The sequence below is a fragment of the Bufo bufo genome, chromosome 11, assembly GCF_905171765.1.
Source record: "Bufo bufo chromosome 11, aBufBuf1.1, whole genome shotgun sequence".
Taxonomy (NCBI): domain Eukaryota; kingdom Metazoa; phylum Chordata; class Amphibia; order Anura; family Bufonidae; genus Bufo; species Bufo bufo.
In genome coordinates this window covers 92,721,198-92,746,517 of record NC_053399.1, presented here as the reverse complement: position 1 = coordinate 92,746,517, position 25,320 = coordinate 92,721,198, and the positions used below count along the sequence as shown (strand labels likewise).

The following is a 25,320-nucleotide window of genomic DNA, read 5'->3' as shown; positions in this document are numbered from 1 at the left end:
CTCCACATACCAAAATGAAAAGTAGAAAATCTGCAATGTCAATAATGTTCTTTATTTCTAGATTTAAAAATATATATATAAATATTGCTCTCAAACGCATTTCGCGCACGAATAGAAATTGGTTTTCCTTGAAGGATTAGCTCCCGAAACGCGTCAGAAATGATATTTTACAATTTACATCTAATTTGGCCCCCCACCTTATTTTGACTTTTACTACCTGCCTGGATGTACCCCCTTCTATTAGTCCTACCATGGCCGAAGGGAGTTTTGTCCCCACTTGGCCACTGACAATTTTTATTTATGGGAGTTTTTCTGTTTGCCTCAATGTGAAACATGATACAGATTCATTTTAATTACCACACCGACCCCATAGATGCCGAAAGGTTTATGCCAACAGAAGATGACAACGATAGAAGATCTCCGCATAATATAAGCGGAAATTCGCTCATCTCAGGGGAAGACTGACTCTGTTTCCCTGTGACCATTTTTTTTTATATCGATGATTCCATCAGGGGTGAGGAGAACATTTGGTCTCCATGTTCGAGAAGGGAACGGCTGGATTAAATCCTGTCCCATAAGCCTACAATGTTCGTTTTCCGCGGTGATAAGAAAGGCGTGATAGACGTTTCCTCGGCTGGGAGATGGACACAGCCAAGGCTTCTTCTCGAATAAAGAAGGTATTGTTGCAAGTTTCATCAGCGCTGCTCTGGTCACCTCAGATGTCTATCTTTGGAAGAACTGAAGACAGATACTTCCACAAAGACCTTTTATGTTGGCTCTGCAGTACAGATCAAAATCTCTTGTGCTTTCCAGGGCTAGCATGTCTGCCACAGGGCTAAATCACACCGAAAGGGCAGGACTTGATGAAAAAGAACAAAGGCTTCCGTCGAGGAAGATACAGCCTGTACAGTACAGAGGCACACGTGGCCCGGGGCTACCACTCACCGTGCTGGTAACAGCACCTTCCTGTGGATTCCCGTCTCTGAACCATTCTATAGAGGCGGCAGGCTTGGCATTTTCAGCCCGGCAGGTGAGGTTAGTTGGGGTCCCAGCTCTTAGAAGGATTTCCTTTGAGCCGTTCTCTATAATAGGGTCATCTGGAGGAACTGGAAATACAGAGAAAATATGTCAGCATAAAAAAAGACCAACTAATTGATGTCTATCCCATCCACTTCTCAGATCTCCCATGTTGCCCTCTTCTTTTCTGAGACTCAAATACTGATGACTTATCCTCATGATAGGTCATCCATATCTGATCGGTGGGGGTCTGATTCCCGAGCCACCAATTAGCTGTTGACCTGTGGGAAGGTGCAATACCAAGCATAGCCACTATACACTGCATGGCACTGTGTCTGGTATACTATGGGGCTCATCTGATTGCTCCAACCCCTTTAAACAGCTGATCGGTGGGGGTGCTAGTAGTCGGACCACCACCAATCAGATGGTGATTCCTGGAAGATCTTATTGACTGTTCTTCTTAGATCACCCAAAACAACAACAAGTTTCTAATTGGATTTATTTAAAGAATGCTCCAGTGTCTTATGGTATGGTGTCCCCTGCTGTCCTTTTGATCCCTTCTTAGATCGTCCACCTAATGTGTCCAGTGCTGGTGAGAAGAAGCTGCTTCTTGTACGCGGATTCTTACTGGTCTGCACAACGGCAGAAGTCAATCCTCTGCTCGTGCACAAGAGTATTCAGGTGACTGGACTGAGCTTCTGAGCATGCGTGACCATCGGCACTGGACATGGATGGAATCAAGGGAACAGCAGGGGGCGCCTTACCACATGTGTAACAGCAATATCTACTCTACTGGAAAATGAGAACACCTAGAAAACGGAATTTGATTGAGCTTAGACTGACGGTATAAACCACTAGTGGTGCTTGGTAGATTCTCTCCGACCCTCCTGCCAAGGCAGAACCTGCTTTCATAACTGAGCACTCTTGTTTGCTATTGATGGCAACATCAAGGAGAGCTGGAGAACACCTACTGCCATCGCGCATAGTGCAGAGACACTAATAAGAGTTGTGACTGCATGAAGCTACGTACAGTGAAATAGGTTAGAGGAAAAAAATATCCAGAGCACAAATCTTGGACAATGAAGTCTTTGTTGCGCTCTCCATCTTTGAAATTGTTGCTGGGAGGGCAAGCACTTGGAAGCTTTTCTGCCTGGCTGACTGCTAATTGTCACCGTACAGGCTACAGCATGCTCTGGATTGCACCGAACAAGAGGACCTGGCGAGGTGGGGTGGGAGCTGCACCCACTGTGTAAACACAAAGCCATTTTAGCTGTGAGAAAGCATCAATGTGGAGCAGAAGACATACATATCTCCTAAGGCTCCAGAACCCCAACTTCTACAGAAGCTGTTAGCAAAGGGAGCAACCCATGCCCTGCAGCCCTGCCTGTGTAGCAGCCAGTGGTTACTGTTTATGAACCAGGAAGTTCAGGATGAACATATCTATGGGACTTTCATACCTGTTACAGAAGCCCTTCTAGACAGCTTTGGCGCCAGACTATCTCGGTGGAAACAATAACGACTGGAGGAAAGAATCCAACTCAGCCAATCAATATTTCCTGCGAGATCAATCATGCTGATGTCTGACAGCACCGAAAAACGCAATCGCTTAAGTATTGCTGATGTGTGGTAAACCCGGCCATGCTCCATCACTGGAATTAGGACGTCTTCATATCCTTACTTAACACGTTCAGTTTAGCTCCTTTGGATCTCAGGGCAGCTTCGGTGGCTTGGCATTCGAAATTGGCATCATCGTCAATGCCGGCGTGGGTAATTTCCAGGTTGTACTGCCCCGCGTCCGGGTTTCCAACGATTTGATAGCGCGGCCAGACTGCATAGAAGGACGAGAGAGAAGATATATAATTTACTGTGCACTCCCCGGCCAATATATGTACAATATGGCAGAGGACGGGCATACTATATATATACGGCTGGCTTTAATCTTATGAGGCGGTTGATGGTGGTTATGGTTGCTGTGCTGTAACGTCTGTAAGGTCCCTTACTTGAAAGCCAAGCCCAATTTTATTCCCCCTTAGCTCTATATGCCAGACACTTCTCTCTGGACGTGACCTTACCTTTTGATAATTGCATTTCCTAGATGTGCCTATAGGTGGCAGTGTTACACTAGCTTGGCGTCGTTTATGGCACATATGGATGGAGACAGCAGGGAGATAGATGTTCACGAGGTGTGGGTTGTCGTTTTAGACCAGCTGAAAGCTCATTGTCTCAGATATTACCGGGCTGATAAAGAACAGGCTGCTGCCGGCTCATCATTGTAGACTAAAGCCATTTATCTTAACGCTTGGCCATCATAGAGTGTTGCGCCTTAAAGGATAACGATCATATTTTTTTTATTTGCTAGTTTATTAGAGCTAGGCATGTATACTTCAGTTAGTCTGTCAATGATTGCTTAAAGATCTGTAATTACCTTATAATAACAGCTTTCATTAATGTCTCCTGTCCCTTTCCATTGCTCCCTTAAAAGACCGTTGCTCGGGCTCATCTGTCTCCCGACTTAATGTAAACAGAAGACAGAGGGGCGGTCCTTCACACTGCATGCCTGCATTAGCTTTCAGAGTGAGGAGGCGTGTCTTTCAGTAATCCAATCTGATTGGCTGGCAGGAAGCTGCTGGCTACAGCAAGTGTGTATGGGAAGTGAGGGAAGGCAGTTTTGGCCTCAGAGAACTGGCAGAGGAGCCATCTTGAGAAGATACTCATATTGTAGGATTCAAAACAGCCGTAACTAAGGGGAAAAAACTCAAGGAAAACGGTGGTATGTGAAGAAACTAAAGATTGCTTTATGCATAATAATGATGCTGCAGCAGTACCATATGCTAAAATAGTTACCTTTTAAATGGGGAGTTCACCAAAATTTATAACCTGACAGGTCATAAAAAAATTTTGGGGTTGGGCACTGCTTATAGAACTCATAATGTCCAAAAAGGTTCCAGTGTTCTTCAGTGTGCTGTGCCAATTTTTTATATTTTTTTTTTAGTTACTGGTTTATGGAGCCCCGCCAATTTGCAGAGAGAAGACTATATCGTCTCACCATAATACGCCATCATGGTGCTGGCTGGTGAATGATACATGTTTTGTCAACATACCCGGTGCTCGCTTTTTCTCCATTCTGGTTCCCTATTAGATTCCCTCCAAGATGGCACCACTGTCTCAGATATCACCACGAAGAGCACTGAAGAAAAGTCTACATCATGCACTGGTTAAGCCAAGGAAAGGGCGTGTGTTAGACTTTCCTACAGCGCTCTGCATGGGCAAGTCTGGAAGGAATCCAACAAGGGACCAGAACCAAGGGCTCCCAGTATGTTGACTAGACGTGTTAGGGTTGGACTTAAGGGTTGCTTTAAAGGGGTACTGAGAACGAGAATCAAAGGGCCACAGCACTGATGTAGCACCACATCCCCTCCCAAAAAAAACCTCAGATATGGCCACTGTGAAGTCCATATCTCACTGTCCAAGAAGCTGACATATGGACAGCCATTTTGTGGGGTTGCCACACTGTAGAGTTGGTTTAGCTGTCACTATGACATGGAGGGAACGTTTCTACCCTTGGCTAAAAATGATGGCCCAGGAGGCCATAACCCTTAGGAGATAAAAGCTTTGGCGAACTCCTTCCCCCTAAGCCATAGAACCACACCATATCTCATGTTCCTGGACACCATTGATTGTATCGCCGCTTAAGAGAAATGTTCCTTCTTGTACAGGTCTTTTGACAATAAACAGATCACAAAAGGGTCCCGATGCTGGGACCACAGCTATCAACTGTAACCTGTGGAGGAACCTGGCAGTAAGTGTTCAGTTTTCCTGCAGCGCCACCACAGGGGAAGTGAAGCATTACACAGTGTCCATACAAATCAGTGAATATCTTGTATAATAAAAGACAGGTCCTCCAGAGAGACCGCTTTCCAGGTGGGGATCAGAGGTGGCCTCCAATATTAACCCAGAATTCGCTAACAGACAATATGAATTTATTTTTTGTAAACTACAAACAACCCCTTTGATGGATATTGGGGTCAGCTGCAGTCACTCCCATTGCAGGTTCAAAATGTATACAGTAAAACAAATACACCCAAGTTAAATATGGGGTGAATTTGAATAAATATTGGTTCTGCCCACCAAATGGCTGCCCTGGTGTATGTGGGCGACTTCTATATTAATAGGGCCATTGTGCGCAGAATATTACTCACAGTGGATAATAAGATACTATAGCACCATAGCTACCCTGTGTCGGGGGTGACGCCTTCAGCGCTTTCATGTGGGAAAGACCTATAACATGAAGAGCAGGGCGTGAGGATATCTCCCCCCCCCCCCCCCCCCAGCCTACAGAGGCACCTACATGTGGCCCGGGAACATAAAAGGGCAAAGACTGGCATAAAAATGTGGCTCTACCTGTTTACAGGTGCGTTACATTTTGATGCTGTGAGCTCATATCTATATTTCACAGGGTGGTTATTACTGTGTAGGTGCGATTGTTGCCTAGCAACAGGCCCTGCTGTCACTAAGTGACTACTCGGGATCTCCATACGCCTATAGAGTTCACTCATCTGTTCTGCCATAGGGCTGGTGGGGGGTATTAAAGTTCCACCAGTCTCCTGGGCTGATGGCTGCCATTCCCCAACAGTATATTTTTGGGGGGGTGTGCATAGCAATATTAAATTTTCCCATCTTTGTCTGGAATTGCCCCAGCGCATTTTGATGGGGGATCCACCGTTAACCTAACGCCTGTAGTCTCTGATGCCTGCCATTGGGGGGGGGGGGGGGGGGGGGGGTAAGATAGGTTAGATTTTAACCGTTTCAAGACCCTGGGATTTTCTGTTTTTGCTTTTTCATTTTTTACTGCCTGCCTTCCCAGAGCCCTAACTTTTTACTTTTCCGTTCACTTAGCCATGTAAGGGCTTGTTTTTCTGCAGCCCAAGCTGTACTTTCTAACTGCGCCATTGAATATTGCATAAGATAGTATATTGGGCAGACTAGATGGGCCAAATGGTTCTTATCTGCCCACACATTCTATAAGATGCAGTGAGAAGCTGGGGGGAAATTGGGAAAAAAATCTGCCACAGTTTTTTGGGTTTTGTTTTGACAGCTTTTCCCCATAAAGTAAAACTGACTGTTCTCTTCATTCTCCAGGTCTTTACAATTACAGAGATACCACATTTATATAGTTTTTCTTGTGTTTAAATACTTCTAAAAAAAAATATTAACTTTGCGTCACCATATTCTGACTGCCATAACTTTTTTTTATAGTTATGTTTTTGGAGCTGTGTGAGGGCTCATTTTTGCAGGGCGGTCTGCAGTTTTCACTGATACTGGAGTGTGTATGCTTTTTGACTAATTGTTATAAAATTTTGGGGGGGAGGTGAAGCAATGAAAAAATTTTGAATCAGCCATTTTGACTTTTTTTTATGTTATGGTATTCACTTTATGGGATAAATATGTTTATATTTGGATAGTACGGGCATTTTGGGATGCGGCGGTCTTTATTTATTTTTTCGGTTTTTTTTATTGCAGGGGGTGATTAAAATTTTTAACAACTTTTTACATTTTTTTTACACTTATATTAACTCGTTTAAGTATCTTGAGCATTTGATCGTTGGATTGCTTGTCCTATAGACTGCAGTGAATTGCCATTGTAGCCTGTGGGACATTAAATACGTTTCTATGTTGTGGTAGCCTTGGATCCTTCAGAGGGACTGAGGCTACCACAGCAAACCAACAGCTTCATCACTGCACAGCGGAGCCGTTCGGGCCCTGGGAGCACAGCGCTCCCAGGGAAAAGCTTCTCAGATGCCATGGTCACAGTTGACTTTGGCATCTGAGGGGTTAACTGTCTGTGACCAGCATTAATGCCGATGACAGACATTAGCCCCAGGTGTCTGCAGTTTAAAACCTAGCGCCTGCTGTGCTCTGGTTCATGCGCCATCTTTAAAGACCCGACTTCGCTGTACATGTACAGCAGAGGCCAGGAAGGGGTTAACCTGTCAGGTTGCTTCGAGATAAGTGGTGCTCACTTAAAAAGAATCAAAGTTTTGGTGCCCCCCCCAAAATAACCATACCTTTCTTGTGAAAATCTTGCCTCTCACTTTGATGCACCGCTCACTTTGATGCACCTGGCTTCGCCTACGTCATCGCTGCTGGCTCTGAAATCTCATTATGGCGATTCGTCTTTCTCATATCACGATGGAGTAATGTTGCACCAAACTAAGACACCCTACCCACAGTGCACTGAATTGAGCAGCCCCACCCATAGTGCACCAAAATTATTATTTGCATAAAAATAAAAAGAAGCATCTCTCAGGATTAGAGGACTGGATTTTCACAAGGAAGGCACAGTTCTGTTTCAGGACACCTACACAACATGGCGGTACGCTTACTTGGAAGATGATTTTGGAGGTGACAGACTCCCTTTAAGGGCCCCAATGGAGTATATATGCCTAACAGCCTCCGCCCTAGGTTACTAGATAAATTTGACAAAAGGTTGCCCATAGCAACCAAAATGAAAGCTGCAATCTGGTTGCTGTGGGTGACACCCCTAATTATAAAGGTATACAACCTGGCCTGTGCTTTACCTTATAATAAAAGCCAGATAAATAATACCCGTTATTATAAATATAGAACTAATAGAACATTTACTTAAAATTATAAATTTTTATTTCTGATGCCAATAAATATAGACATCTGAGGTGTCCTGTAACCCAGCGTCAGGAGAGGCTCACCCTCGAGCATACCCCGGGCTTATCTGGCCTCCCCAGTCAGAGCCTCTCGGAGCTGCAGAGCTCTTGGCATCGATCACTGTGTCAACAGGACGCCAACAAAATGAAGTATTTGGAGCAATTTTGGTTAGTCAGCAGAATCCTGGAGCTGTGTGCAGGGCCGGGGAATAAATTGCTGCCTGCGGTTTTGTGGAGCTGAAGCAGTTGGCGGGGGGCAGAAGAGGCAGTAATTGATGGATGGGGACGCCTGGAAGAGCCAGTCCTGATGTAGAAGGTGTTCGCTGGGGCCTTGTGAGGATAGGGAGAGGATCTTGACACCATGTAGCGTGCACGTCCGTTAACCTGTACATTGCTAGAATACATGGATGTCGAATACAAAAAACAAAAACTCCAGCCTTACTCTTTAGATTGCCCAGACCGAGCGCCAGTCCGTCTTTGGTCCACTGTACAATCCCCGAGTAATTGAGCACCACACATGTTAGGACTACCCTCTGCCCGGCTACCACCGTCTGGTCATTAGGCTCCTGGAGGAAGCGAGGCTGCAGGGCTGAAACAGAAAAGAAATAAAAAGGCAATGAAATAAAATATAATGCAATAAAAATGTAAAACGTTACTACATTAAGACTTTTTATTGAGACCGTAATCACTGATTTGTTACTGAAAGCACGGCGTGATAGCCGAGGGTCTAAAAAAAGCATAAAACATAATAATCTGTCCATAAAGCAAAGGTAGTTTATATATCAACCTCAGTTTCATTGATCCTCTAGCTGAAATAGCTTCTGATGAAGGGATGCCAATGCTCCGCATTGATTTTTCTAAAAGGGAACGTTTACTACAATACTACACCAGTGGGCTTGATTGTGACCCCCAAAGTGGGGTTCTGGACAGTAGATAATAAGACATGTTCCTTCCCTCTTTTGGGCTTTCTCAGAGCCAAGAAGGAGGTATAACAGAGTTCCTTGCATCCAAGAAACAGGAGGTGAAGGTGGCATCTAAGGAGGCAATTTAATGGGTGCAGTTGCGCCCAGTGTTTAATCTCTGACGGTGTCTAAAGAGAACCTAATGTGGTGAAAATCCAAGGGGTTGTCCCGACTACACCACAAGACATCAGTATGAAATCAGTGTGGGGTCCACACCCAGCACCCCCCACCGACCACAGGACCAGAAACTATACGGTGTACAGAGTGGACGCCGACGGCTCCATACACCATGTAGCGTCCAGCGCTGGCATGCTGCTGCTCAACGTACCCGGGCACAGCCACTACTCAGCTCCGTGCACAGTACAGCTTCAAAATCGGACAGCTGATCTGTGAGGGTGCTGGGCGTCGGACCCCCACCGATTTGGTTATGGTGAACTATCGTGAGGATAGGTTGTCAATTTCTGTAGCCCGGGCAACCCCTTTAAGATATTGAGCCACAAAAGCCGACTTTTAGGTGCCATTTAGGGCACGAAATATAGAAAGCAAATAGACTGGCACCGATGGCTTGCTATGGGCAACACACAACTTTTCATTTGAGACTTATCAGGCCGCTGTACTGTATGAAACCCTGTGTGACTGGTGGGTTTCAGCTGGGAAACAGAGACGTCGTCGATGTAACGATGACACAGATGCCGCCACGTTTCCACGTCTGCGGACATGTGGGACCTGTCAATGAAACCCTCCTCGTGAATGAATAAATGACAAAATGGATAACTGAATCTTCTATAAGCGACGTGCCAACCTATTCCAGCTAAAGCCCCGACCCAAGAGCAATGCTTGAGGCAGCTGTTGTGGTGGCACTGACCACACCATTGTTTAGGGTTGATACTTAATGGCAGTGAAAAATCCCTTTAAAATCACAGTATTTCACCTATCCGTGCACCGTTCTGTGCTGACACCTAATCAGGTAGCGTTCCCGAAATGAGAATTTGGAGGGGCGGTGGGGGGAGCTCTGGGTGCTGCGGTGGCTGATCTCTTTCATTTCTGCGCAGACAGCAGGCAGCCCACAGGGAGTAATTGGCGTTAACTGTAGGGCTAAACGCAATCGCACCCCCTCCCTCCCTCCTAGGAAGCATTCAGGCCGATCAATAGCAGTCATGTTTCCAGAGAGATGCAGCTTGATTCAGTCTCCGAGGTTAAAGCACAGAACGGCTGGCTGCCTGGGGGCTAACAGGTTATCGATTGCACTGTGCGCTATAGCAGGATCCTATGAGGCTTTTACAGTGCAGAGGACTTTACCCTGACCGCTTATAAGGGAATTTGGGGACACGTGGAGGCAAAAAATGAAGCAAATCCAATAATTTCATGTATATTTTTCCCGTTCGCTATATAGCCTGCAACCCTTATTCGTACCATCACCCAGATTAGACCTCTGGCGGTCTCCCATTAGAAAGTGCCATTGTCTAACGCTTTTGATTCCTAATTACCATTTTTTTTAAACCGCAGATCAGCCAGCTCCAGGTATCTGATCCAGCCTGGTTTCCCGGTGCCAGGGATGGGCACAGGTTGTGCTTCTGGCAGGGATTAAGCTTAATAAGCGCAATATGTTGTCAGACCAAAGAGCTGCTGATACACCTTTCTCAGCACACAGCTGGCATTGAGGGCATTGCCGACATCAAAATCATCCCTTGGTTTCCTGCCGGGTGACTACTAATTTTAGCCATTGCTACACCATAGACGTGGTCATCCACCTTTCCATAGACCCTAAATGGTTCACCTGCCACCTTTCTCCTGTAGCTCCGCAAGGGCTGGCCGTAGGCATTATATAGTCATTGTCCCCACCTGCCCTACACATGCACAGGGAGAGAGACTCTAGCGGTGTCTTATCTCCTCCAAGAACAATAGGATCGGGCAGTTGAAATCTGCCATTGTGAAAGATGGCCGGCCAGTGCCACCAAATCCCTTCCTAAGGATAAGTAGATGCCTCTTAGCAGTGACTGCCCCTTTAAAAGCCTCCTGACACACAGCCTTGTAGCTTGCACAAACATCCCAGCTCTGCTTGCAGTTTGTATTGTGATCCATAGGCTAAAGCTACTTTCACGGATCCGTCATGGATCTGCAAAAACGGATCCGTTACAATAATACAACCACATGCATCTGTCATGATCAGATCCGTTTGTATTAGGCTACTTTCACACTCGGATACGTTCAGATAATACAAACGTCTGCATCCGTTCAGAACGGATACGTTTATATTATGTTTAACATAGCCGTTTTCTATTGTGTCAGATTGCGTAGTAGAAAACGGATCCGTCCCCATTGACTTACATTGTGTGTCAGGACGGATCCGTTTGGCTCAGTTTTGTCAGACGGACACCAAAATGCTGCAGGCAGCCTCCAGAGCGGAATGGAGACGGAACGGAGGCAAACTGACGCATTCTTAGCGGATCCCTTTCCATTCAGAATGCATTAGGGCAAAACTGATCCGTTTTGGGCCGCTGAGCCCTGAACGGATCTCACAAACGGAAAGCCAAAACGCCAGTGTGAAAGTAGCCTAAGTTTTATCGTTTGTCAGTTCGCGGAGGCTACAAGTTGAGCAGCACAAAATATATTTTATTAATTTACAGATCTCGAAAAGTTTAATTTACTAAAAGCATACTTTAAGTACACCCTTTGCTCCGCTTCCTTACCTATCTCAGTCAATTAAATTAATTGTGGAAAAGAAAAATCACTGACACAAAAAAAAAATCCTGCTGCGGAAGCTAGGACTTGGCGACGAGACTCTTCACAGTAACCCTTTGTGGTCATGAACAGAGCTGCAGAATCAGGTCCATGTGGGTGGCATGTTTTCTCGTTCTCAGAACGACTGTAGATTGGAGTACCGTTTTATTCTGCAGCCAGTTTCAAAAGCGTAATAATATAGGTGAATTCCAGCTATTAGCCAGCCACCCACCACTGGCTGATGATTAGTACAGGACATCAGTGTCACTTGCTTATTGCCTGAGGAGCACCATATTGCTTCATCTTAGCTAGTGTTACCTCGCCCAGTTGCTGGTGTGTCACCATGAGCGGCCGTGGTCACTGCCAATGGCCAAGCCCCGTTACTGGGTAATAAAATACTTCCTATTTTCCTGCTCTAGTTGTCAAGACCCTGCTGCTTTGACTCGTGGCAACTCAGTGCCATCATATGCCAATCAAAGCTCAAGGATGATGTCAGGCCAGTTGGCCCATTGAGGTTGAGTCTTCCTGACTCCTGTTCCTATTCCAGTTAATCCTGGTCTTGACTGCTGATTGACCTGTGCCTTTCTCTCTTCATTTGGAAGGCTGGTAGGCATCATCTTACTTTTGGTTCTGACCCTTCGCAACGTTCCTGCCTGCTCACCCTGTGGCCTGTCGCATCCAGACTTATTTCCCGGTGACTACCCTTGCCCATGATCTTGACTACACCATTGCTGCATCTGTGCCATTGCCACTAATCCATAGCTATTCTGGGAATCCTCCTGTAGCCAAGACCAGACCTCTTAGAAAGGGGTTAAGGCTGAAGGCCAGGAGATCCCTTAGACTACATCCAGTCCATAACATCTAGGATGATGGTAAAGTAGTGCTCTGGACATTATTTTTGGCCTCCCCATAATTGACACCAGCTGTAGGATAAGGACATATCACACTGCCACCTTTTGGCCAAATTTATGTGAAGAATGCTTTATAAACCATTCGAATCGTGGAGATCAGCTTGAACAGAACACTGTCGGTGAGTCTTCGAGCAGGAATTATTACATGGTTTGAAGGAAAGTTTTTCTCTCTCCAACTACTGATTCGCAACGTTATAAAACAATATGTTGTTCTGAGAGTGTGAAGAGGGCCGGGCAATGTGGAAGTAACGCACAGATAATTTATTGTAATAGTGTAAAGAACATTGACGAGGATTGTACGAGTCAAGTCAAGGACTAACATGTTTCCACCGGTCTGAAGAACAATGCAACGTTAAGAACAATAGTCAGAGCTAGACATTGTATTACATGGGGATACATTGTGAACCCCAAATTGTGTTTTATTTTTTTTAAAAGTTTTGTTGTATATTTTGTGGTCTGCGGTGAGGTGTAGATGAACATACATGTCCAGACTTTTTTGGATCTACTGGTATTAGCTCCTGAAACTCTGCTTTGGACATTGTGCAGCAGAATCGGTGCTGATGTGTGATGGAACATGGATGGTATGCGTAAAATAGGCATTAAATATAACATCGCTTTTGTACCACAAAACTGATTATGTAGCGGCAAAATTGATTTTGTAGCACATAAAACATTTTATGCCAAGACAGATGTATAGCCCACAAAGCCGATTTTATGCCTCAAGATTACTACATTTCACAGAGTAAGATTGCACGATGTTCCTTCACAAAAGTCAGAGTTATTTTATATTTTCTGCATCCAGATACCTAGCTGTTTTCTAGGTTCTACTGGTTGCCCTTGGAAACAGACAATTTTAAGCCCCACCCCACCGTCAGACATGTGACCTAGCAGCTCTAAATGCCATCAGCTCTCCCACAATGCATTGCTGTCTGGTAACAGGAAACCAGCAGAGCCTCGATATAGGTCCAGGATGCTTCCCACAGTTATCAAAATGAAGAGTAAGACCAGCGTGGTGCCTTTAACAACCAATCACAGCGTAGCTTTCATTTTTGCAGAGCGGGCGACAAGACCGGCTTTACTCTGGTGAGCCAAAGTATTTCACTGATCCTGTGCCTAGATCCAGCCTTATTGCCCTTAGCAATCAGTGCTGCAATCCTGTCATAATGTCCATCTAATAGTGCCACCCACCGTGTCCATATACTGCCACCCACCGTGTCCATATAATAGTGCCAGCCGCAGTGCCACACACAGTAAACATATAATACCGCCTGTCAACCACTTGTCCATTTGGTCTTCTCCTGTATGCAGTGACACCAGCTACGTTAGCTTACAGTATGCAGGGTAACAAGTCCCAGAGGTGGGACTCCGAACTATCAGACATTTATGGCATATGTTTTGGATATACTATAAATATCTAAAGTGGAAAACCCCTTTAAAATGACATTACCCTCCATTAAAGACTATTTGTGGACTCTTCAGTAGAAGGAAGGCTGGAAGCCATTGCTCCTGAGGTCGTTTTTAGCATCTAGAGATACCACAGAGCAAGGACAGGCTTCCTCCCATCGTCAAAAACTCTTAAATTTTTTTCCTGCTTTGAGGCTACGTCTTGGGTCCCCCTTGAGGGAAATATCTTCCTTGCTCGCCCACGTCCCCTATTTAAATCATCACTGCTCTTTGTGCCTGTCTGCTCGCTGAGAGCACGAACAAGACAGGAACTCCACCTGGGAGCTGAATTGCAGATGAATAAAATGTTCTAAGCTTTGCCGTCCGTGAGCCAGGAGAATATATATCGTCCTCATCCTACCATTTTCTGAGGTGTCACGTTGTTCCTACACATCTTGTGCCACTTCACTTTAACATCCTCCCTCTGTGCTCCAGGATCTACTGCACGAGCTCCACTCATGTTATACAGGAGAAAACCAAATTGACATCATGGTTAAAGGCAAAATTTATCTATTTGGTAATTGCCCTTAAAGGGAAGCTGCTGACCAAGCAAGTCTGTGTAGAAGAGCATATGTGACAAAGATCCTATGTATGTTTAACTAAGTGGTTGCTAAAATGCCAGTCAGCGTCTGGACTGTAGAGTTTTCTACCTTGGTGACGTCAAGGGCTGGACAGTAGAGTTCTCTACCTCAGTGATGTCTGGGGCTGGACAGTAGAGTTCTCTATGTCAGTGATGTCTGGGGCTGGACAGTCGAGTTCTCTAGCTTGGTGATGTCAGGGGCTGAACAGTAGAGTTCTCTACCTCAGTGATGTCTGGGGCTGGACAGTAGAGTTCTCTATGCCAGTGATGTCTGGGCCTGGACTATAGAGTTCTTTAGCTCGGTGATGTCTGGGGCTGGACAGTAGAGTTCTCTATGTCAGTGATGTCTGGGGCTGGACAGTAGAGTTCTCTAGCTTGGTGATGTCTGGGGCTGGATGGTAGAGTTCTCTAGCTTGGTGATGTCTGGGGCTGGACAGTAGAGTTCTCTACCTCAGTGACGTCAGAAGCTGGACAGTAGAGTTCTCTATGTCAGTGATGTCTGGGGCTGGACAGTAGAGTTCTCTATGTCAGTGATGTCTGGGGCTGGACAGTAGAGTTCTCTATGTCAGTGATGTCTGGGGCTGGACAGTAGAGTTCTCTAGCTTGGTGATGTCAGGGGCTGAACAGTAGAGTTCTCTACCTTAGTGACGTCAGGGGCTGGACAGTAGAGTTCTCTAGCTCGGTGATGTCTGGGGCTGGACAGTAGAGTTCTCTATGTCAGTGATGTCTGGGGCTGGACAGTAGAGTTCTCTAGCTTGGTGATGTCAGGGGCTGAACAGTAGAGTTCTCTACCTTAGTGACGTCAGGGGCTGGACAGTAGAGTTCTCTATGACAGTGATGTCTGGGGCTAGGCAGTAGAGTTCTCTAGCTTGGTGATGTCTGGGGCTGGACAGTAGAGGTCTCTAGCTTGGTGATGTCTGGGGCTGGACAGTAGAGTTCTCTATGTCAGTGATGTCTGGGGCTGGACAGTACAGTTCTCTATGTCAGTGATGTCTGGGGCTGGACAGTAGGGTTCTCTAGCTCGGTGATGTCTGGGGTTGTATAGTAGAGTTCTCTAGCTTGGTGATGTCAGGGGCTGGACAGTAGAGTTCTCTAGCTTGGTGATGTCTGGGGCTGGAGAGTAGAGTTCTCTAGCTCGGTGATGTCTGGGGCTGGACAGTAGAGTTCTCTATGTCAGTGATATCTGGGGCTGGACAGTAGAGTTCTCTAGCTCGGTAATGTCTGGGGCTGGATAGTAGAGTTCTCTAGCTTGGTGATGTCAGGGGCTGACAGTAGAGTTCTCTATGTCAGTGGTGTCTGGGGCTGGACAGTAGAGTTCTCTATGTCAGTGATGTCTGGGGCTGGACAGTAGAGTTCTCTAGCTCGGTGATGTCTGGGGCTGGAGAGTAGAGTTCTCTAGCTCGGTGATGTCTGGGGCTGGATAGTAGAGTTCTCTAGCTCGGTGATGTCTGGGGCTGGACAGTCGAGTTCTCTAGCTTGGTGATGTCAGGGGCTGGACAGTAGAGTTCTCTATGTCAGTGATGTCTGGGGCTGGACAGTAGAGTTCTCTATGTCAGTGATGTCTGGGGCTGGACAGTAGAGTTCTCTAGCTCCGTGATGTCTGGGGCTGGAGAGTAGAGTTCTCTAGCTCGGTGATGTCTGGGGCTGGATAGTAGAGTTCTCTAGCTCGGTGATGTCTGGGGCTGGACAGTAGAGTTCTCTAGCTTGGTGATGTCAGGGGCTGGACAGTAGATTCTGTACCTCGGTGATGTCTTTAAAATATTAAGGGGTATGAAGTGTAGGTTTTTCACTAGGATATGCCATCACTCAGCGGCATTTGAACTCTGGTTCCCCTTCCAGTCCTGAGAACGAAGATATTATGCATGTGGGCTTACTTCATGTAAGCTACAAACTCAACATTTCTTAAATCTTAGAGGAGGGGTCTGCAAGGTGAGTAGGGCGATGAGACAATGTCAGACTGTGGATACTTGGGCCAATCTCTATATCATCAATAAAGTCTAATAGGTTTTAGGGCCCACTGTGGCTTCAGAGATTAGGCGCACTGGAGGATCCGCTGGTACTGGTGGACCAGTCTGATCCTGGGATGAGATGGGTCATACTAGAAGTCTACACAATAGCGGTCAGCTCCATGGAAGCCTTGAGAATCATCCTTTGATACTCACAGCATGTTGAAATCCGACATCTGCTATCAGGGAGAATTGACAGGGGCTTCATACACATGGTGGGACAGTCAGTCCTGCCAAATTCGGTGAGTATGGCCGCCTTTAGTGACGTTTTTGTCTGTTTCATGCAGAGATTTCCATTTGTCTTATCAGAAAGACACCAGAAAACAAAGTCTTATTCATTCCTCAATGTCTTAGAAGAACATCCCCAGCTCCTCATTACCCAGGAGACCCGTGTCACTTCACTTTAGCTTTGACCGCCTTTCTTGCCTCTAATACCATCACACAAAGGTCACATCTCTTTAAATATTCCTTCGATCTAAGTCACTTTGGAGATACTTTGATCTCTGGCACAGAGTCGTCTTCCTCTTCGTTATGTTTCATTGTTCCCATCCTCTTATCTGTATGACAGAGGGGCGTTTGGACAGACAAGTTCTCATATGTTGGAATTAGAAGGAATTACAAATGGCGATGGTCACGGCTCCATTCAGATAATAAGGCAAAGAAGGAGTGTCCAGAAAAGCTCAAGCTGTTTAGCTGAAGCCGAGGTACCTATGAGTATGTGAACTAGAGGGCGCTGTTGTGCTCCCTAAATGTTTATTGCCCCTCCCCCTGTAGGCCTTCTCAGCCATTCAGCAGAGCGGAGGGACACACTTCTCTACAATCCTGACACCTAAGAAACAGGGAGAAATCCAACATAAGTAGTCGGGAAGAGGCTAATTTCTCCTGTTTGTCAGACTAATGAGTAGTCATGTGACCACTTGGCACATGATAGAAATCTACACTTTTTCTTAGACTTTCAGTATCCTTTTTTGATATATAGAGAAATAAATGTTTTTGACATTTACACTAGTGGAAAATGAGAAAAAAACAACTTGAAATCTTAATGGGATTGGCAAAGTATAAACTACTAGTGGTGCTTGGTCAATGACCACACAACCGAGGTAGTGCCCCCTTTATTTTGGGTTCTGCATCAGGGTAAATGTTGAGGTGACATTAATACTGGGTGGCATCGCCCCTTGCTGCAATATAGGCTGCCACAATGGCATGGTAACGGTCATACAGATGCTGGTTATCCCCTGGGGTCATTCCAAGCTTTTTCTACTTGGAACCATAGTTCAGCCAAGGTGCTTGTATATGAGAGATCCATCAATCCATCCAGTCCAAGACATTCTCGATGGGGAGATATCAGGTAATCGAGCTGGCCAGGGGAGCTGCTTGGAGACCCTAGTATGTGTATGGACAGACATTATCTTGTTGGAACATCACGTCTCCTGAGTCAAAATAGGCAGTGGGATTGGTTCCACAATGTCCTGGACATATTGAAGACTGGTGAAAGTTTTGTCCATGAATAATAGATGGGAATGGCCATGGTAACTAATGGCGCCCTACACCATGACACCTGGTGTTGGTCCTGTGTGTCTCTGCACTATGCATGATAGCACTAGGACTGATTCCCATGATGTCCTGGACATACCGAAGGCTGGTTAATATTCCCTTCATGAATACTAAACGGAAAGGCCATGGTAGCTAGTGGTACCCCACACCATGACATCTGGTGCTGGTACTGTGTGTTTCCACACTATGCATGATGGCAGTAGGTGCTCTCTTGCCCACTCTGATGCGGCCATCAACGGCAAATAAGAGTGTTTAATGATGAAAGCAGGTTGTGCCCTTGGTACTGTTGATGGCCTCATCAGAGGACATTCTTCTCCTTCTGATAGGAGAACTTACATGGGTGCTGTGGTCTTCTACCGACTTGACATAAATACAGTCAAAATGAGACTTCGCCTTTAAGGCTCATATCCACTGAACCGGACTCCTCTTTGCTTTTGCTAATAGCCCTGCAAAGTGCCAGTCAGAAGATGAGAAAATAGCTTGCCATATAAGTCCCTTCTAAGTCTCCTCACCCAATTGGCGAGGTCACGTGACACTTATCTGCATCCATGACTTCTTAAAAACGGAAAAGAGGATGGGAGATGGGGTAGGTGTCTTCGGTTCCCATGATGGACAATTTTGTAGGGCCGTATATAGACACTTATAGGGGACATGTAAAAAGTTTCTGGTTGGTGGTAATCCCACCAATCACCAGAATGAGGGTCCCGAGCCCCCTTTTCCTAGAGTGCACCTGCAAAAACTTTGGGCTCAGAACATGTGAGACCAATGTTCCTTAATCTTTTTTGTTTCTAAGCAGCCATGGCTGTGAAGAAATGTGACATGACCTATATCGGCACTGCTGATTGGCTGAGAAGACTGACGGGTAGGGGCTTATGTGGAACACTAGCTTGCCAGCCCCTGAATGGCAATTTGGAGGTTGAAGAAGCAGTTTCACCCCCAGTCTAGAGGTTGTAAATACAAAGGGGCCAGTCTTGGCCATAGGTTCCCTCCGGGGGGGTCCTCCGCTGCAGCTCCTTCTGCCCTTAAGAGTCACACGCACAACTCGACAAAAAATCTGCAGATTCTACAAGTGGAACTGTGACAGGAAGCGTGGCTCCGTCATCTTAATTACACGGCACAGGTGATTATTACACTGGGTAATTATGACGAGAGAGAAAGCAGGCAGACAGAGAAAATGAGAGACCAGGCAAGTCACATACGGAGACGAGATGATAAGACGGCGGGAGGGGAAGCGAGGACGAGGGGCGGGCAGGCCCCTCTTTATTTAATAAAATCCTCCGGCTTTATCTGCACAGAGCTGTCTTATTGTACGGCTGCATCTGGAGGCATCAAAAATAAGACGGCCATGTCTGGAACGGCTTAAAGATATCTGCCGAGACGTTTCAGAAAGCTCCTTCAGACAAGGCCAGAACTGAAGAACCGTTTCATTTAACCCGCGTGGCCGCAGCGGCCATCATTGCAGGGCTCCGGGCTTTACTGAGGCTTGTGCGGGATCAAGAGGAGGTGAAGACGCAACGGAGAGCAGGTCATAGCTACAGTGCAGAGCAGAGCCGTGTGTGTCTCTAGGACTGTATCACATGTGATAGGCTTAGATACACAGCTCAGCAGACAGTATCACACGTTATAGGATTAGATACACAGCTCAGCAGACAGTACCACACATGATAGGATTAGATACAGCAGCTTGGCAGACAGACCCTTGATAGCATTAGATACACAGCTCAGAAGACGGTATCACACATGATAGGCTTAGATTCAGTTCAGCATGAAGTTCAGCATTATACATGATGGGGAATATAGTATTGTGTGGTTCTCTGGGATAGTATCACGCGGCAGGTTTAGAAACATTGAGAGCCACTCGGTGCTTCGTGCCTCAGTGAACATATTGTGCTTTGTGTAAATTTAGCGCTGGGGTTGCTGATCTGTAGATTTGTGCAGGTAGAAGGTGAGGTGAATATATAACCAGCAGGATAATGGCCCGAATGTTTGATTGGATGTCACTCTCGTCATGTTGAGTTGGAGATCACCCTCTGATTCAGTTGTGTGACGGGCCATTAATAACATGTAACTCGTGTTGTGCATTCATTACCCCGCTCGGCACTGCCGGCCAGGAAAACAAACGATATTGCGCGGATTTGCATAGTTTCTGTTAGATGACGGCGCTGCGCCATCCAGCAAGTCATTATCAAAATCTACAGCCGCCACCTCTGGCTTCAGGAGAGATGCCGCTTCCAGGAGGAGGGATGTGGGGTCAGAAGCAATTAACGTACAACAAACAGAGACAGGATCCTCGCTGCCTTGTGCTGCCGGTGACATCCCAGAGACACTGTTATATACACAGCCCAGTCCTCAGCTGAGACATCTCCACTGTAGACTGCAGAAATGGCTCGAGACATCACTAGATAAAACAGAGATTTCACCACCATGTGATACATCAATAAAGCCTTAAAGTGTGAAGATTGTTTCTTAACCATAAACCAACAGTGTGAATTACAATAAGAAACTTTGTAATGTATAACATCAGAGAAAAAGCTTATTTTTTCACTTAGCAGACTACTCTCTTTTTCACCCCAACTTCTTCCATGATCACTCACTCTCAATTCACTGGCAAAATCAGTCTGGAGATGGATAGTCAGCTCATTGAGAGATCAGGTTACAGCTGCTGTTAATGGAAGTCTATGAAGAGGGAAGCTCCATGGATAGAGAGAGATGCTTAGACACATAAAAACTGCTGCTGGCTCCTGTAAGTTTTCTGTATCCTCCTCCAGTGCTGGATACACAGAAACACTGCTCAGAACACCTCTATACTGTCCTGTGTGGAGGCGATAACAGAGGATGGCCCGGTGTGTGCCGGGTCTGCGGTGTCCGCTCTCCTCTCCCTTCTCCGCGCCGTCTTCCTGGTGACTGGAAGTCCGGATCCGCAATACACCCCCCATAGAACTCCCTATTCTTGTCCGCAATTGCGGATAAGAATAGGACATGCTCTATTTTTTTGCCGCGCCGCGGCCCGGAAGTTCGGGGCCGCGCTCCGAAAATGCGGATGTGGAGAGCACCCGTTCTGCCCCATTATGAATGAATGGGTCCGCACCCGTTACCGATATTGCGGAACGGATGTGGACCCATTTGCGGACGTGTGAATGGACCCTTACAGTAATTCTGGTGTCTAAGGGTAGATTTATTGGAGACTTTTCTGTGACTGTCCCATTCAACTGAAGGCAGTAAACTAGTAAACTATGCACCTGCTGCAGGAACAACCCCATTCAGATGATTGGAAGTGCGTTTCGGTCAGAGAAATTTCTATAACAAATCTGCTGCATGTGAATACACCCTTAGGCTACATTCACTCAAACGTATTTTGTTTCCGTGTCCGTATGTCCGTTACGTAGCCCCACCAAAAAAATAGAAATTGTCCGTTTTGCGGACAAAGATAGACATTGTTACAATGCAATTTGCGGATGCCAGAGCTCCAGATGGCGACCAAAATGGTCGCCAATGCGACTTAGAAATGCAAAATGGCGACAAGACTTTGTTGTCTTGTCACCATTTGCACCTAGACCCTCCGCTGCTCTGCCTGTTTAAGAAAAAAAGGCTTTCATCCAGAAGACATATTCTGCAGACGTCTGCTGGCTGAAGATCCGGCCCTCACACTGTGACCAGTAATTGTCTTGATACCACTGCAGCCAAACGTTTTCATGGAGAAACCCAAGACAAGCAGCGGAGGCCTGGAAGCGAATGAGCCGGGACCCTGCACCTAGGGATTACCAACGCAAATCTGGCTAGTCTGACAGGCCATGGAAATGAGTGCACAACCCCTTTAACTGCATAGGCTGTAGCTTAGAAAACTCCATGCTCCTAAGCATCCCAGCTATATATTTTAAATTTGGGAACTAAATTTTTCAGGTTAGGAGGCAATGGCTCCTTGATATTTTTTTTTGTCTGGAGCACTGCATTACTAGATACACATTTAGATACCTAGTTCCATCACGAGAACAATCAGAAGTACCACAAGTTACATCACTAGATTCTTTGCCATAGTTACCAATGGATAATCCATTAGATACACCACTAGATCCTTGACTAAAGACCTCTTGAGATACTTTGGTGCATCACTTGAGTGTCATCACCAAGATCACTTGAGAATTCGAGAGCTACATCCCAGCAGACACATTATTAGAAACATTACCAGAGGAATCAATAAAAACATAGCTATCTCCATCACTAGCTACTCCACTGAAGACATCTCACCATACTTTACTAGTTAGTTTACTAGAGACTTGTAGAGATGGAGTAGATCTTCTGAGATCTTTCAAGATATCAATAGAAAATTTCCAGAATGACAACTTATCACCTACAGTGTATCTACAGATGGTGTCCGACTGCTGGGACCCCAACCAGTCTGAAGAACGGATGTCTCATGTCTTCCACTTTAGTGGAGTAGATAGTGGCTAATAGATAGAGAAAGGCGCTCATAGGGTAAATATGTTTGATAAATGAATTATCCACAAACAGTGAGAAATGGTTTTCTCACCAATTTGGGCGCAACCACAATGAAGGCCAAGTGAAAATGGTCAGCAGTTGGTGCAGCCTGGGTTTGTCTGTTCACCTTGGGCGGGAGCCACCCCACCACCCTGGTACGACAGTATAAATAAGTAGACGCTGGACTTTTTGAGCCGAACGTAGGGACAGCAGGAGGCGCACTACCACAACCGGTTGTTTAGCTGTTTTTAGTTTATTTGTAGACCTACAAATAAACTGAAAATTGCTAAACATCCGGTTGTGAGAGTGCACCTCCTGCTGTCCCTACGTTCGGCTCAAAAGGTCCAGCGTCTACCTAATTCTACTTTAGTGGAGTGGAGGTCAAGCAAGTGAAATATGGATTACAGTGACCGAAATAGTCATAGAGTTTGAATGGAGTGGCAGCATGCATGAACCACCAGTTCATACTAATGGGGGACATAGGACCCCCGTTCTCTTGATCAGTGCTGTCCAAGCTGTGGATAGATGATAAGTAGTCAATTTTAGACAGCCCCTTTAAAGTCAGTGGCATTGCCACAGTTACAGAGTGATGTGGCCTCTTCTTTTCAGAAGTCTCAATTTTTTTAATTAGATTTAAAATTTTTATTTATTTATTGAATGGTCTTCTGATTTGTCCAGGTGACATGGTTTCCCTCTGCTGTGTCACATTATCTTGATGGGTTTGCGTCTGGCCATTATTATGAGCCATGCTGGTCCTGGCCACCAGTGAAGATCAGGTCATGCCCTCTGCCACCTTCTTCTATGCTTGGAAAATGCTCATAATATCCAGACATATACGTTGACAAGCTCAATTATTCACATCTCAGTGGAACGTCCTGGATCTTGAAAGCTTCTACGTGGTAGTTTTTTTTAAATGTTCTTCAGAAGAATCCACCGCTGAACCAGCGCCGCTTTTTTCCACGCCAGAATGAGTTAAAGCACTTACCTTGTTCTTGTCTCTCACACATTATGCTAAGAAGAAGTTGATACTGACGGAGTTTTGTTGTCTAAGAGGCATTCTGTGTACTGACCTCGCGGCTCCCTGCAACAGCTGAATTATTCACGTTTTTTGGGGGCAGTACGCGCTGATGCTCACTGATCTGTACCGGCAGCTATGCAGGTTATACAGAGGCACTCTGACCACAAGGCATCATTAACAGGACATATAGGAAGTGGTTAGAAGAATTGCCTCCTCACATAGCAGATGGTGTTCTAGTTACAGTGCGGGATTCTGGGAATATGCAAATGAGCGCAGCATCTGGACATCAGTGCCTATTATTAATATGCGCTAATACCTGGATAGTAGTAAGTCAGCTATACAGGTGGATACCTGACGTCTGTAGATGCAGGAAAGGAAGGTGCAGCCATACTTGTCACCATGGGCTGCATTGGGAGCCATGACCCTGCCTGGACGTCTTCACCACCTCCTACCTCCATTCTCCTTCTGAATTCCGCTGCTGCTGATCCGTCCTACTACAGCGGGGGCATCACTCTTGAAAATGGAATCTCATGTCGTCGTGAATATGATTACCGGTGTATAATACTCAGCTGTTGCAAAACGTCCTAATACCTCAGCTGCTGCGCAACCTCCTAATACACACCTCAGCTGCTGCACAACCTCATAATGCACTCCTCAGCGGCTGCAGGTCATCATAATACACACCTCAGCGGCTGCAGGTCATCATAATACACACCTCAGATGCTGCAGGACCTCCTAATGCACTCCTCAGCTTCTGCGCAACCTCATAATACACACCTTAGCTGCTGCAAAAACTCATAATGCACTCCACAGCTTCTGCAGAACCTCATAATACACACCTCAACAGCTGCAGAACATCATAATACACACCTCAACAGCTGCAGAACCTCATAATATACACCTCAGCTGCTAGAGAACCTCATAATACACACCTCAGCTGCTGCAGAACATCATAAAACACACCTCAGCTGCTGCAGAAACTCATAATGCACTCCTTAGTTTCTGCAGAACCTCATAATGCGCTCCTCAGCTTCTGCAGAACCTCATAGTACACACCTCAGCTGCTGCAGAACATCATAATACACACCTCAGCTGCTGCAGAAACTCATAATGCACTCCTTAGTTTCTGCAGAACCTCATAATGCGCTCCTCAGCTTCTGCAGAACCTCATAGTACACACCTCAGCTGCTGCAGAACATCATAATACACACCTCAGCTGCTGCAGAAACTCATAATGCACTCCTTAGTTTCTGCAGAACCTCATAATGCGCTCCTCAGCTTCTGCAGAACATCATAATACACACCTCAGCTGCTGCAGAACCTCATAATACAGACCTCAGCTGCTGTTGAACGTTTTCCACATTTATGTGTAACACTTGCTGGGTCCCAGAAGAGCATGTTATTGGCAGGCAATATGTCTTCTCACAAGATGTTTTGGTGAACATTGACAGGAAATTCTAAAGTTTGTGCAATTTGAGACAGATTGGAAGAGACGTCTTGTAAAATCTGTATTTTTAGAAATTTTAGTATGCATGTTGTGTTTTTACTTTCTTATTTTTCTTCAATAAAACTTGGACACCCATGGCTGGTATCTTCTCTGGTTGTTGGAAATTGCTCCTTGGCAATGGCAATAATTCTGTTGAACTGGCAGTAGCTGAGTCGTCCAATGCAAGATTGATGATAAATGTGCCAATTTAAAATGGCAACCCACAATTAATTAGAATAGGTGTATGGAAATATATCTAAAAGTTCTAGTATAACAAGCTCAGCAGCAGCACTACATAATCTTATGTCAGACAGGAGGCCACCAAAAATGTCTCCTTGTAGTAAAGGTCCATTCTCGTGAGCTTAGTTCTGGCCAACATAGGGCCGGGTCAAAGATAAAACAGGGTGACTTTTGTGGCAAAAAACATGCTCTTTTAGATGAGATTAATAAAAAAAAAGATTACAAA

General features: G+C 45.7%; 1 protein-coding gene across 1 annotated transcript in view; it reads right to left on the bottom strand.

The window, feature by feature from the left end:
• KIRREL1 (kirre like nephrin family adhesion molecule 1) overlaps positions 1-25,320 on the bottom strand; it is a 179,179-nt gene that overhangs the window by 18,843 nt on the left and 135,016 nt on the right. Inside the window, exons 2-4 of the mRNA XM_040411601.1 lie at positions 8,140-8,286; positions 2,696-2,845; positions 946-1,106 (exon numbers count right to left, since the gene is read on the bottom strand). Coding sequence (XP_040267535.1) covers positions 946-1,106; positions 2,696-2,845; positions 8,140-8,286 — 458 coding nt within the window. The remainder of the gene's footprint in view (positions 1-945; positions 1,107-2,695; positions 2,846-8,139; positions 8,287-25,320) is intronic.